At 46.2% G+C, this 13,879-nt stretch overlaps 1 protein-coding gene across 1 annotated transcript in view; it reads right to left on the bottom strand.

Annotated features, from left to right (window-relative positions):
• Nucleotides 1-13,879, bottom strand: part of FRAS1 (Fraser extracellular matrix complex subunit 1) — a 192,974-nt gene that overhangs the window by 47,068 nt on the left and 132,027 nt on the right. The window contains exons 36-44 of the mRNA XM_044428485.1: nt 13,497-13,648; nt 12,002-12,164; nt 9,652-9,784; nt 7,767-7,957; nt 7,108-7,261; nt 5,666-5,929; nt 3,767-3,955; nt 2,670-2,789; nt 616-795 (exon numbers count right to left, since the gene is read on the bottom strand). Coding sequence (XP_044284420.1) covers nt 616-795; nt 2,670-2,789; nt 3,767-3,955; nt 5,666-5,929; nt 7,108-7,261; nt 7,767-7,957; nt 9,652-9,784; nt 12,002-12,164; nt 13,497-13,648 — 1,546 coding nt within the window. The remainder of the gene's footprint in view (nt 1-615; nt 796-2,669; nt 2,790-3,766; nt 3,956-5,665; nt 5,930-7,107; nt 7,262-7,766; nt 7,958-9,651; nt 9,785-12,001; nt 12,165-13,496; nt 13,649-13,879) is intronic.

Here is a 13,879-nt window from a genome sequence, read left to right as displayed (position 1 = left end):
GTGTCCAGAATGCTGGACCAGATGGACTTTTTTCTGATCCATGAGGGCCCTTCCTACTCTCTGATGACCCTATTAAAATGGCCCTAGAACTGAGGAGGTCTGAGATCAGCACGGAATGAGGTGTGATTTTTCAAGTGGGAAACATTCACATTTCAAGCCCCTCTCACTCACGCTTGCTCAGCATCCTGAGCTCACCACATTCAAGGCTGAGCAGCAGTTTGAACCCAAGCATTCTGATTTTATTTATTCATGTAAAACTTTTCTATACCATCCCATCACAGACATCTCGGGATGGTTTGCAACAGATTAATACAATAAAATAAAAACAGAAATAAGATTAACAGTTGCACAGCCTCCAGTGTTAAAATATAAAACTAAATAAAACAGGTTAACAATTGAAATACTGGGAGATAAAAAGGTTTTCGCCTGATGCCGAAAGCAAGGAAGCATTGGCACCAGGTGAACCTGTGTTATCACACGATAGCAGATAACATTTCCGAAAACCTAACAGAATGCAAATGCCCGTGAGATCAAAGGCACACAATCCAGCACCTCAAGGGAGGATGGGGGCATTTCCCTTGATTTTGCTCCCCCAAAAAGAGAATGTTTGCATACCTGGGGATGCCACGTGCTCCAGGTGACCCAGCTGGGGCTGCTGGGTGATCCTGTACAGGAGGTCACTAGGATCGCTGTCTGGATCTGTGGCTGACAACTCTAGGGTGGAGATCTTCTTGGCTGAGTTTTCCTCCAGTGTCAGTCCAGTGTTGACAGTGATGGTTGGAGGCAACCGGTCCTCTGGAAGGACCCAAGACAAGGCTAAGAGGAGAGCTGCCTTTTTTCTCATCTTCCTTTTGCTACATTCCTCTCCTTCACATTAAAAACGTTCTAAACTCTGCTATCACCTGATCAGGGACATGACAACCCACCCCAGGTAAGCCAGCCAGGTGGAGTTACGTTGTCCAATCTGGGCATGGTTTCTGCAGGTCGACTCTCTCCCACAACCAGCCACCCTGAGAATCTACAACTTGTTTTATATTTGTTTATATCTGATTTGATTGGAAACCTCTCATTAGCACAGCAGGCTCTGTTTTAAGGCTGTCCTTGACCACAACGGCTTCTTCTATCATCCAAACCATGGTGGTGTTTTGATGGGTTGCAGCAACCAGCCACAGCGCTACCTGGCAGGGGTGACATGGTAATGCCGATGACCGCCCTCCTTCCAATGCCCAAATGGCGCATTGGAAGGACCATCATTCATTACTGCTTCAAAAAGGCATTAATGGGGGTGTAATTTAATGCTCTGCTGCGAGTTCTTCTCAAATGCACACTTCCAGCTTTTCTCTACAAGTATGGACAAGATGGGAGTGCCTGTCAGGTTGCAAAGCGCCAGGGGAGACCTGACAAAGGAAAAAAGAGGGACCCGCTGGCACAGGCTGGAAACATTGAAATGCGGAAAGGGGAGGCAAAGGAGCAGGCACACCTAAGGAGGGGGTCCCATCTCCACCCCCCTTGATGGTAGGATCCCCTGCATTCGAAGCACTGAGCTGATTTATTTGGTTTTCTCCTCCAATTCTCCAACTCCTCCAGAAAGGGGAGATATTAATTCCCATTTTGATGGCTCCTTTTCAGAGCAATTCCAGCTGCAGGAATTGCTTTAAATTCCATGACAATTTAAAAGAAAAAAAAAAGCAGAAATGTACACAAAGGTGATGGCTAAGAAGTAAACGGAGAGGAAAGGTACACCTCTGAATTATGCTAACGTTACATTAAACCATGATTGCGTTGTTGTGTTCACATGCTCGCAGTGAACGGCTACTCTGAGAATCTGAACGATGGATCTTCCTGCACACAATTCCTTGCGTTTGCTCAAGAAGCGCTGCAGGGAGGGGGGAGTGTGTTCCGAATGTGCAGTTCTGTGATCAGCGCTCACAGCATCTTGCTACACGCTGCGAGTGTTTAGCAATGCCTTGGCGAAGGTAAAACAGCCGAAATGTATTCCCGTATCTCTTCTTAGAATGCATAAATAACCCGCAAAGCTCCTTGACAAATATATGGTGAAGGGACAAACACCGAGGTGATTCATATTAATGGTGAATGGGAACGCAGAGGAATATTAAGCAGGGTGGCTAAGATGTCATGCTCAGGAATTTAGGTCATTAACACCCAAATGAGGGAAGTGGGAGGAGTCCCTTTGGTGCGGGGGAAGCCACTGAATTCCCTGGGCTTGGCTCCCCGGCCTGTGTCACCTGGCACTCGCCAGGAATCAAGCTCGGTATGAGTGCAGAATGCGTGCCATCTCTCTTCATCATGTGCAGCAGACTTTGTGTTGCTGCCTGTGATGTGGAAGATGGATGCCGGTTGCACAGCTGGCGTTCTGCCAGTGTTTGCGGACTTTCTCTCCACTCAGCTCTCTTTCTAAGACCAGGCCAAGAAGGAGAGGATGTTGATGGATGCTAGAGGGGTGGATTCCACAGTGCTTTGAGACATCCCTAACCCAGATGTTTATTAAATTGTAACTCCTGCCTGTTTGGTGCTATCCTTCTCTTCTCTGCTTAAATGGAGTTCCTTGGTTCAACCCTTCTCCACGATTTCCGTCTTTCCAATTATCAGACTCCAAATCAACTGTCTTGCTCAAGAAAGCAAGGCGGCAGCAAGATCCCTGGCCTTACCTATTATACTGATCAGAAATGCCTGGTCCACAATTTTGTTCCCTTCCACATCTTCCACGTCAAAAACAAAAGCCACTGTTCCTCCATGCTCCCCTTTCTCATGGCTGTACTCCAGCTGCCCTGTAACCATAAAGCAGAAGGGAAAGAAGGAAAGTAATAGCAGAATCTCCACTTCGCTTGTGTCACTACATTTTCTGAAGTCCACTGCCAAGTTCTCACTGTCCTGGGGAACCTGGGTTAGGGCTCCAGACCAATCATCGTCGTCATCATCATCCACCTCCAAACTGAAGTATCTCACTGACATTTATTTATTTATTTATCGATTTATATCCTGCCTTTTTCCTACAAAGGGCTCAAGGCAGCTTACATCATTCTCCTCCTCCAGCTTATCCCCACAACAGCAACCCTGTGAGGTAGGTTGGGCTGAGAGTCTGTGACTGGCCAGTTGGCTCCATGGCTGAGCGGGGACTAGAACCCGGATCGCCTGAGTCCCAGTCCCATGCTCTTCACCACTACGCCACACTGGCTCTCATTCTCATTTCCTATTTGGAGGGTGGTCACTGTTCCAGTTTTGAAGGCTGTTTCAGGCGGTACAACCCAAATTATTATTATGCACCAGGTGTTTCAGCTGGCGATTGTGCTTTGCAATCCTTGATCCATGGCTAACAGCTCAAGGGTGACGATTTGTTTCACCTTGAAGGTCAAACTGCACATGACATTAAGCCAGGTGTAGCTGAAGAAATCCTCTTTTTCTCCAGAGTAAATATGCACAGCCTCAGTTTGGATTAGGACTACTGCGCAGAAGCTGGGGAGGGAGAAGCACACCTCTCCTCCCTCCACCACCTCCTCCCCCAAACCCCTTCTTGTTCTGGGTGCCAGGACTCCACTGACCCACTTTCACTGACGTATCTCAGCTGAGGCAATCGCTTGATTCCCCTGTTCTTTCTTTCTCGCCCAGATCTTACAGCTTCCACAATCTACATCCCTGGTGTTTCACTAAATGCGAAGCGAAGCAACCAAGCGCCATACAACCTGGCCCTGGAACCAGGCTGAAATGCCAGAAATCGCTTTTTCTTCTCAGAACAAGGAACGCCCACCTTTGTTTATCTCAGCCTGGGTGAAACCTCTGACCAATCCCTCAGCAGAGATCTGTACCAAGGAATCCTTTTTGTGTAACTGCAGAATTCCAAGGAGGGGGTTCTTCTTGATGAGGTACGTGATTGTTTGGTCATCCGAATCATCATCGGTGGCTCTTAAGTGCTGGTCTGTAATGGCCGCCACGGAGCCTAAGTGATAAAAGAGCAAAGTGAGAAAGGGAGTTGCTCTTCCTGCTGGGTCATTCTTAAAATATACATATGATGCAGCACCATTTCTTAAGACAGACTGAGGAGACCCACCAAAATGTTCCCGTGGTGCAGACGCAAGATAAACAGGACCGCAATTTTGGATGGGGGAATGGGACTGAACGAAGGGTGCCGAGGAGATGAGGGGAATCTACTGGTACCTTCCCCTGATCATGTTTCATTGGACTGGGTTGTGGCTGCGACTGCCAGGGTGTCGCACGTTCAGTTTTCTGCTGGCTTTTGTTTTTTGAGAAAGCTTGTTGCCATTTTTAGTTTTTATCAGCACATCTGCTTTTATTACGTGAGTTTCATTGTTCTACCCCACCATGGGAGGGCTCTTGCCCTGAAACGCAGTCCAAAAATACATTAAATAAATGAATATTTATTAAAAGCTTAAAGGTAAAAAAGGTAAAGGTTTCCCCTTAACGTGAAGTCCAGTCATGCCTGACTCCAGGGGGCGGTGCTCATCTCCATTTCCTAGCCGAGGGAGCCAGTGTTTGTCTGCAGACAGTCTTCGTGGTCATGTGGCCGGCATGACTAAACACCGAAGTGCACAGAACGCTGTTACCTGACCATCAAAGTGGTACCTTTTCATCCACTTGCATTTGCATGCTTTCGAACTGCAAGGTTGGCAGGAGCTGGGACGGAGCAACGGGAACGCACCCTGTTGTGCAGATTCGAACCGGCGACCTTTCGATCAACCAGCCCAGCAGCACAGCGGTTTAAACCACTGCGCCACCTGCAGTCCCTATTAAAAGCTTACAGACTCCTAAATCAAATGCTCCATTCTTCCTCAACCTGGGCCACATTTCCCATCATTCCCAGCTGTGCTAGTGGGGATGATGGAGCTGTACTCCAAGCCCTCTGGAGGCAACTGGCTAAGGATGACCAAGGGAGAAGAATCACCTATGGAATGCGCTCCCCAGAGAGGTCCGCCTGGCGCCGTCGTTATTTGTTTTTCGGCACCAGGCTAAGACTTTTTTATTTAAAACTTATTTTAAGTGTTAATTTATTATGGAGGATTTTAAAAAAAAATTAAGCCGAGATGCACCAGGTTTTAATATTTTTAGTGTATACATTTTTATATGATTTTGTTTGTTTTTGTTTTGGTTGTGAGCCGCCCCGAGGCTTTGTTGTGATGGGGGTGGCATAGAAATGTTTTAAATAAATAAATAAATAAACTATGGCAGAATCAGGTTGCCTTGGAGACATGGACCAGGTAAGCATCAGAGAAGCATCTGTACATGGCAGGGTCTTACAGGAAGAGTAGTTATAAGCACACCAGGGCCTAAGCCTTCCTAATTTCCGAGGAAACCCTGGGAACTGTAGTTCCATCACATGGAGCAAAGAAAGATCTTTAAGAGTTCTCAGCATCAGATCAACCTACAAACACTGCATGAATATACAGGGAAGTTATCACTGTAAAGTTGCATAAAACCATTGCAGACTTGTGTTACAGAGATGCTTGCAGTAAATTTGGGTATTCCAGAAATCTTGGCAGTGGAGCTTTGCACATCTACGGCACTGCATTTTTTAAAGAAATGCAAGGTTTTACGAAGTGGGCAAGAGCTGTCCGAATTTACAGTTTTCCTAGGAGCACTGCTACCATCTCTGTAAAAATCCACGCCTGGCATTCAGTCTTTCATAGTGTACCGGCAGAAAGTTGCAGGCCCCTGTTCACGACTAATCTGGGTGGATCACTTGTTGGCAGCTGTATCGAAAACTCCACCTTCCCAGTCTGTGTGTGGAGACCATCTGAGAGTGAAAAGCTGAACTCATCAGACCAGACTCCAGAACTGTCCCATGCGTAAACCATCTTTTCATCCAAGATATCCTGATAGGTGAAGGTAGACCCCTCGGAGAGAGTTTGCCCATTCTCCAGGGGATCCAAACGAGATGGTCTCTGGAGGAGATAACCTGGGAATAGGAGAAGTACTATGGGTTAGCTCAGGGGTGCAGAGCTGCAGGTGTTTGCTTGTTTGTTTGTTTGGAGTTTTTATATGCCGTCCCATCGCTTAACGCCTCGGGACGGCTTACATAAATAAACATAAGTAGACAATATAGTGCCCAATACAAATACAAAAAATACAAATTACACAAATAAAAAACCCCCGGTTCATTCTGGCTGGAAGGTAAAACCTATAGATAATATTAAACATTGTTAAAATATTGTTTAAATAAAAAGGTCTTAGCCTGGCGCCGAAAAACAAATAATGGCGGCGCCAGGCAGACCTCGCTTAGTTGGCAGTTAAGAGTTGGCATTTTTGAGACACGGGTATTTCTGCTTTCAGCCAGGCCACCTGGAGAGCCCTCCACCGCCTGCAGGGTTTCTCAGGAATTGCATTTTGAAAGAGGATTGGCCCTGCTGAGTTAGAGCCCATGCAGATTATTTCCTTTCTGCTCCCTGAATATCCCACTACTTATTTCCCACAATACATATTCATTTCTTACAAAACCTTCCCCAACCTGGCACCTTCTACTTGTTCTGCACAATAGCTCCCATCATCCTTGGTCATTGTCCATGCTGGCCGGGACTGATGGGAGTTGGAGTGTGACACCACCATCGTTGGGAAGGCCGCGTCATGTCCAATGCCTAATTCACCCACGGAAATTAGTAGCACAAGATGTGACACCAACCTGGCAGTTTTGCAGAAGGATCACACAACAGGTAGGACACTGACTCATCTGAAAGCGAATGGATGTGGCAGCCAAAAATGGTGCGCCTCCACTGCAGAGATGGTGTACTGCGGATCACCACGCACGGCAGGGAGCATGTTCCCCCATCACAGCAGTGGGGCCCCCGGGAGGCCGCTCTGGCTCTGACTCCAGCCTTGAGGCTGACAGAGATTCTGCTCCCGGCTCCAAGCCATGGTCTGGCGACGTGGGCTCGCCTTCAGTAGGGCAATGGCATCAAAATGCAGTCTAGCACAAGAGCAGGCAGAAGGCAGATCTCCTGCTCTGTCGGACTACAACCCCCAGCACCCACAAGCATAGGCTTTCCTCACAGGGGCATCTGGGAACTGAAGTTCCAGATGTGCGGAGTTCTAGAGTCCACCCATCGCTGCTCCGGGGAGCTTTTTCGGCATGGAACTCACCAGAGGTTGGCTTCTTGGTCACTACGAAGACCAGCTGGTTGTCAGGAGTGTCCAAGTCTTTCACCCGTAAGGAGGAATTTCTGATCACCGCCCCTCTGCTGCCCTGCACCTGGATGGGCTCCAGCTGCATTTCAGGGGGCTCATCGTTGCGATGCTGTGAAAAGCAGACAGGAGGTCATGGGAGAAAAATTACTTGAGCAGCAGAATGGGAAAAGCGTGAAGGAGGCAGGGGAGGAAGGAGGAGGAGGAGGAGAAGGAGGAGAAGTCAAACAGCAGCAGCAGGAGCCGAAAAAGAAGACTCCAAAGCAGAAGACAGCTATGCTATCTGGCTCATAATTTGTTCTGCAAATGTAGCAAATTCAAACAGTTTACATTTGAGCCTGGACTCTCTTCAAATTTCAAGTTATCATGGAGAACGTAAAACAGCCTTCCCACAGCTGGTTCCCACCAGACGTGTTGAACTTCGGCCCCCATCATTCCCAGCCAGCAATCTGAATTCATGCTCCCGCTAATCTTTGTGTGATTCCTTCTTTTGCGCAGGCAAAACAAAGGAGGGGAGGCAGATTGCTGGGAGGTAATTACACATCCTCTCTCATAATAATAATAATAATAATATTGTGATATTTCACATGAACGGAGGATGCAGTAGACTCGCTCACCTTAATAGTGATGTTGACGCTACTAGTTTCTGACTGGCCGAAGCCATTGCTGACATAAAAGCTAAACGTGTCCATTGACGGCTCAACAGTTTCATGGACACTCTGAAAGTAATAAATACGGTTGTCCAGAACATCTTGCAGCGGAAATGACAGATCTGAGCTTGTAGCACTCCCAGGGCCAAGACGCCTACCTGCAAACATAGCAGTATCTACATGAAAAGTTATTTAATGGCAAACAAAATTATCCTGATCCATCAGGCAGGAAGAGCAGTTAAATTCTTTTATTGTTATTGCTTAGAAGGCTTTGCAGAATCGAATTCTATAGTTTAATTATGAGTAGTGCGAAGATGCCGCTCTTACATTTGAGAAATGTTCCAAAAAGATAATAGTGTACAATGAACACAGATCCCGACCAAAAACAAAACTAAGCTGTAGTTCAGAGTGGTTTTTTGCAAGTCAATAAAAAGTGCTCATAAAAAAAAAAACATTAAAAAGACAGCCATGCTGGTTCATGAGAAAAAAAAATCTAGTAACTCCGGTTGGGTATTATGTTTATGAGATGTGCATTCTTTTTTTAAAGAGTACTTCGATGCACTTTGCACATACTCCTTTTTTTTAGACCACGGCTGGGTGTTCATGTCGCTGGTGAACATAGGGAGACCAGGCACTGACATACGAAGTGTTATGTGGACCAGCGACTTCATGTAGACCGCTTATGTAGACAACTTCAGTTTAGCAGGATGTTCAGGACTAAACTGTGATTAATTTTAACTATGGTTAGTAAAATCAATCCAGCTTCACAAACTCTGGTTTGAAGCTGGCTTGTGTCCATTAACCATAGTTAAGATTACCCACCATTTGATCAGGTTTGCATGATGAAAAGATCCGAAGTTGATCTAAAAAGAAAAGCAGAAGCTTTGAAATTAACTCTCATGGTTGCACTGGAAGCGGGAAACATAAGGTGAATGGTCTCCACAGCTCATTCCTGTCTCTCTAAACTATGGTTTAGTGCAGGGCTCAGCAACCTTTAATACTCAAAGAGCCATTTGGACCCGTTTCCCACACAAAAGAAAACACCGGAAGCCACAAAACCCTTTTGACATCTAAAATGAAGATAACACTGCATATATCGTTTTTTACCTTAATGCTATGTATATCTTCATTATGATTTAGCTGCAGCTCTTGTTCAGTCGCTAAAAACTGTTATTTTTAATCTTACATTATAAACTAGTAGGACTCCTTTCATATATTTTGAATAGGAGAACAGCTTCCTGAAGAGTCCAAGTCAATGCTAAAGGGTTGCATGCATTAAACAGCAAACCCCTTAAGTTCGTCAGCAGTAAAAGCAAATGAATCTACCCAAGTATCATTAAATGTTTGGTTTTCTTCAGAAATTTTTCTTTTCTTCGATTTATCCAAGTGCTGTGCCGGCCGCACCGCCACAGGCCACGGATTGGCCGGCACGGGCCTCAGCTCAGCAGCAGTCGCCGCCGGTTGCCACCACGCCGCTGTGCCAGCGCGGGCCTTGGATCGGCAGCAGCTGTGACGCGAGCGACGGAGCCGCAGCAGAGGCATTCAAGAGCCACATGTGGCTCCAGAGCCACGGGTTGCCGACCCCTGGTTTAGTGCTATGTCCAAAGCAGCTTAGTGTGAAGACCTGCTAAAGGGCTTCATCCATAGCAGAAGCTGATTGAAAGCAAAGTCGGAGCAGTTAATCATGCAGAGAAGCGGTGGACAGCCTCATCTGCCCATGCAGCTTAGGTTCTTCCCGCTATGCAATGACTTAGCCATTCTCACGTGGGTTATATATTCCTAGTGGAGAAAGTTAAGACTTTCCTGGGAATCTGCCCTGCAACACCATCCTCTCATCAGCTTACTATCTTACCTGTCTTGGTGTTCTCAATATGCCCATATTTTGGAAAAGTTACGATTTGCACTACTGAGCTTTCCCAAGCCGCATCGGAGTCAGTGGAGAGGGTGTGGCGAGCCTGAAGCAGCACCTGTCCTCCTTCATCCACCTGAGGTGCAAAAACAAAGATATGGTCTCCATCTGAAGGTTGCTTTACCAAGTGTGTTGCTCAGCACAGGCCCATGGTCAACCAGCATCCACCATTCGATCTCCAGGAGATCGGCAGCAGATCATCAAGGGTTCCAGACTTCCAACAGTTTAGCATGGCAAGAATGAACAGGCTTCCTTCTGACCGCAGTGAAGACGTTAGCATCCCTGATCTCCAGTCACTCGGGTCAAGCCACCCCACAGTACAGTTCCTGGGAACTGGCTCCACACCAAGCTCCCATTGGATTTGGCCCTGGTTGCCTCTGCCGCCATTTTGAGACACCTGACCCCACTTGGTGGATCTCGAGAGTGCTAATGATGGCGATGACAATGATAATTGCATTCCACAAGCATGGAGTCTGCCCACTTTCATTAAAGCCCACCACTCATGAAATCCTTGCCTTAACAGCTACAATCCACACACTCGTCTAAACAATACGTGGGGGAGGGAGGACAGGAATAGGAAGTTCTCCTCTCTTCACCATCAGCTGCTTCCTGCCAGGCTGAATCATAAGGTCAACAGATGAAGGGCAACTGCAAGTTTCTGTATTTCAATTTCAGCCATCCTTTATCATGCAATTGGTCACAGCTAAGGGATTAAGAGACAAATCACATTATCCTTCATAAATTTATCCCAAAGGATCAACCACAGCCAGACTAGTCACAACAAAGACAGACTGGGTTTGCATGCTGTACTATAATGTTACTCTGAGGACACCCATAGGGAAAATATGCCTAACCTTCTATTGGTCCCCAATGCTATCGGAGAAATGGCGCCTCCATAGTCATGCAGAAGGTCCCCTGGTTTAGTCCCCATTGTCCCTCACCACTGGCTATGCTGGCTTTGGCTGATGGGCAATGTGGTCCAATGAGAACTGGAAGGCCACATATCCTGCAGAGGGCTTGAGTGAAAGGGTCAGATAGCAAGTGAGGCTGCGGCTGGAGAGTCACTGCCAGTGGGATGAGAGGATAAGTGGACCAGGGTGCTGAGCATCTTCCACCTTGAGGGACAAACTTCTTTTTGGAGATGCTCTCAGGGGCTGCACTGCAGCCTTGGTCATGCCCAAATGCAAAAGAGGGCTGAGCCAAGGGCAAAGCAGAGAGGCCCAAGTACCCCAAAATGCTCCCATATTTATTTATTTATTTATTTATTATTTATTAAAACATTTTTATGCCGCCCCATTTGCCGAAGCCTCGGGGCGGCTTACAACATCGATAAAACAATAAGTTAAAATCCATATAAAATAATCTTAATTAAAACACACATTATAAAATAAGCCGCCCTGGCCAGATAAAATTCAATTGTATTTAGCATTTAAAATGTTGCTTAAATAAAAAGGTCTTAGCCTGGCGCCGAAAAACAAATAACGACGGCGCCAGGCGGACCTCTCTGGGGAGCGCATTCCATAACTTAGGCGCCACCGCTGAGAAAGCCCTTCTCCGAGTAGCCACCCTTCTAATTTCTCTCACGGAGGGCTCCCGGAGAAGGGCCTCTCCCGCCGATCTCAGGGGGCGACTGGGCAAATATGGATGTAAGCGCTCCTTCAGGTAACCAGGACCCAAGCCGTTTAGGGCTTTATAGGTCATTACCAACACCTTGAATTGGGCCCGGACTTCAATGGGGAGCCAGTGAAGCTGACGGAGAACTGGCGTCATGTGAACATAACGTCCAGTCCCCGTCAGCAGCCTGGCAGCTCTATTCTGAACCAATTGAAGTATCCGGACCGTCTTCAAGGGTAGCCCCACGTAGAGCGCGTTACAGAAGTCAAGACGGGAAGTCACCTCAAGATGTTTCTGCCAGTGACTAAATACTAGCAGAATCCACTCAGATTTTTGGAATGGGGAGAGCTCTGCAGAAAAGCAGGGGAAACCACTGAATAATTGGTCCTTTGGAGGAAATGGAAGGGCCAGGGGAAAGTGAGAGTCACCGGGGAGACCCTGAGGCAGTGGACTGGGGTCTCAAGAAAGCCAGATTTGGCTCTCATGCCCCAAGTTCTGAACCCCTGAAGCAGACAGCACAAGACTAAACAGGAAAGCTTGCTAGCAACTGCCGGTGTTCCAGTTAGCCATTCCCTAAGTAATATATTATGCACCATGCACAGTTTATAATGGATTTTCTTTCTCTGTCAAGAGATCAGTGTTAAGCGCATCTCGCACCACACACACGCTCTTCACATACCGTAATATGGTCGGCAAAAGTGATAACTGAAGACTTGCTCCAGACAGCTGCGATTGTGACGGTGAACACCTGATTGTCAAGCTGGTTGCCATCAGCGTCCGACACAGTGAAGTGGAAAATGTCTCTGACTGGCTGAACCACGGCTTCAAACTCTGTGAAATATCTGCATAGTGCGGACGAGAGACATTGAGTTGCCGTGGCAGGCAGATAAAAGCTTTTCACATCTTGGGCTTAAGAACGTGTCTGCATGCAGCAAAGTGACAATTTAATCTTCAACACCTCTGCCTCATCCGTCTCCGAAAATGGGACTTACATTTTCATGTCACTGAGTGAGACATATTGAGAGGGAAAAGCCTTGGATCCCAGAGCAAAATTAAAAGCCTGACTTGATGACAACTGTCACAATTGTGCAGTAACCTTTTGTGGGACAGAGAAGGACAATAATTGATAGGTGAGCCGAGAGATGCGGAACAGAGTTAACATGTTTATTTCTTTTGTTCCCCTGTTGTTCTGGTCAAACAAGTTTTTACATTTATATAATAATAATAATTAATAACAACAACAACAACAACCATGTTTCAGACACAAAAATGGGATGTTGTACGTATTATGAGCAGAAATCTCCCTTCCAGGTTGGTCCAGTTCAGAATTAAGAAAAACTAGTCTCAGGCTCAGGTGGTTGCATATCCCAACTCCTCGCTGTTGCATATCCCAACAGAGGAAATCTGTCTCTGCTTCCCTTTTTAAACAAACCTGAGTTCCCTGCTAAAGCTGAACTAATAACTGTGGCTTATTTAAACCATAGTTCAGCAAAACAAGCCAGAATAAAACCAGTTTTAAAATTTGGTATTTTCTGAAACCACAACCAAAGCATAGTTTCTAGTTTCAGGCTGTTTAAAATGCTTTGTTTAAAAGTGGAAAGAAAAGCTTCCAATTGCCTGAAAGGAAGGGGAGCATGTGAAGGTGAGGTGTATATAAGTAAGGTCATGAAGTGGGAGATCATCAGAGCCGGACCGCTGGCTGTGACTTGCTAATGACCACGTGCCTCTCCTGCTAAACGAGATATAGTATAATGTCAGAAGCTTAGCAGTGGATCTGGTATCCTGGACGCACCCTTTGCCCCACCTTGCTTAGGACTGGCATTTCAACTACTACCTCTGCAAACATCGATCATTTTTTTCCTAAACTGAAATTTCTCCACAGCTTAAACTTTTATTCATGTAGGAATGAGGTTCTATCGCCACAATTATTTTTTTAAAAACTATCCTTTTCTGCTCATGTTCCATCCTTTCTCCACTATACAAATCTCTGTTTGTGCTTCCCTGCCAGAGTAATTCACCCCACAAAATTTCTAAAGATAGACAGTTTATTAAATAGTGTTTGCAGAGTCTGGTTGTAAAAGCATCATCCGTACACAGTATCTATCTTCTTACCCTGTAGGTGGCACTGTGGGTTTCTGAATGAACCTGAGTTTGGTAGAATTCCCCAGGATTACCTGATTTGTTGATTGTTGATATCTTCCATGGTGAAATTGTAGACCTCTGAAAACTCCCCTGAAGGTTCTTCAGAGGTGATCCGCATAAGAGAGCCATATATGGGAACAGAAATTAACTGAATCCTTATCTCGGAATCTGGGGAATTATTATCCTAAGAGGAGAGAGGAGAGGAGGTTGTAGCATTTGCGCCCATGTTCGTTCGGTACAATGAGGGAAATGGGCTGGAACAAAGACTCCACTCTTAGCAATTCTGAAAGATACACAGTCAAACACACCTGGAATAAACCTGTTCCCACCTCATTTTGATCTTTCTGCTGCACTCATTTTGCTGCTGTTTTGTCCCAGAAGCAGAATAAATTATGCAAAATATTAAATATTAAAA

Source organism: Varanus komodoensis, unplaced genomic scaffold, assembly GCF_004798865.1.
Source record: "Varanus komodoensis strain SLA01 unplaced genomic scaffold, ASM479886v1 scaffold2, whole genome shotgun sequence".
NCBI lineage: Eukaryota > Metazoa > Chordata > Lepidosauria > Squamata > Varanidae > Varanus > Varanus komodoensis.
This window is presented reverse-complemented; position numbering and strand designations above follow the sequence as displayed.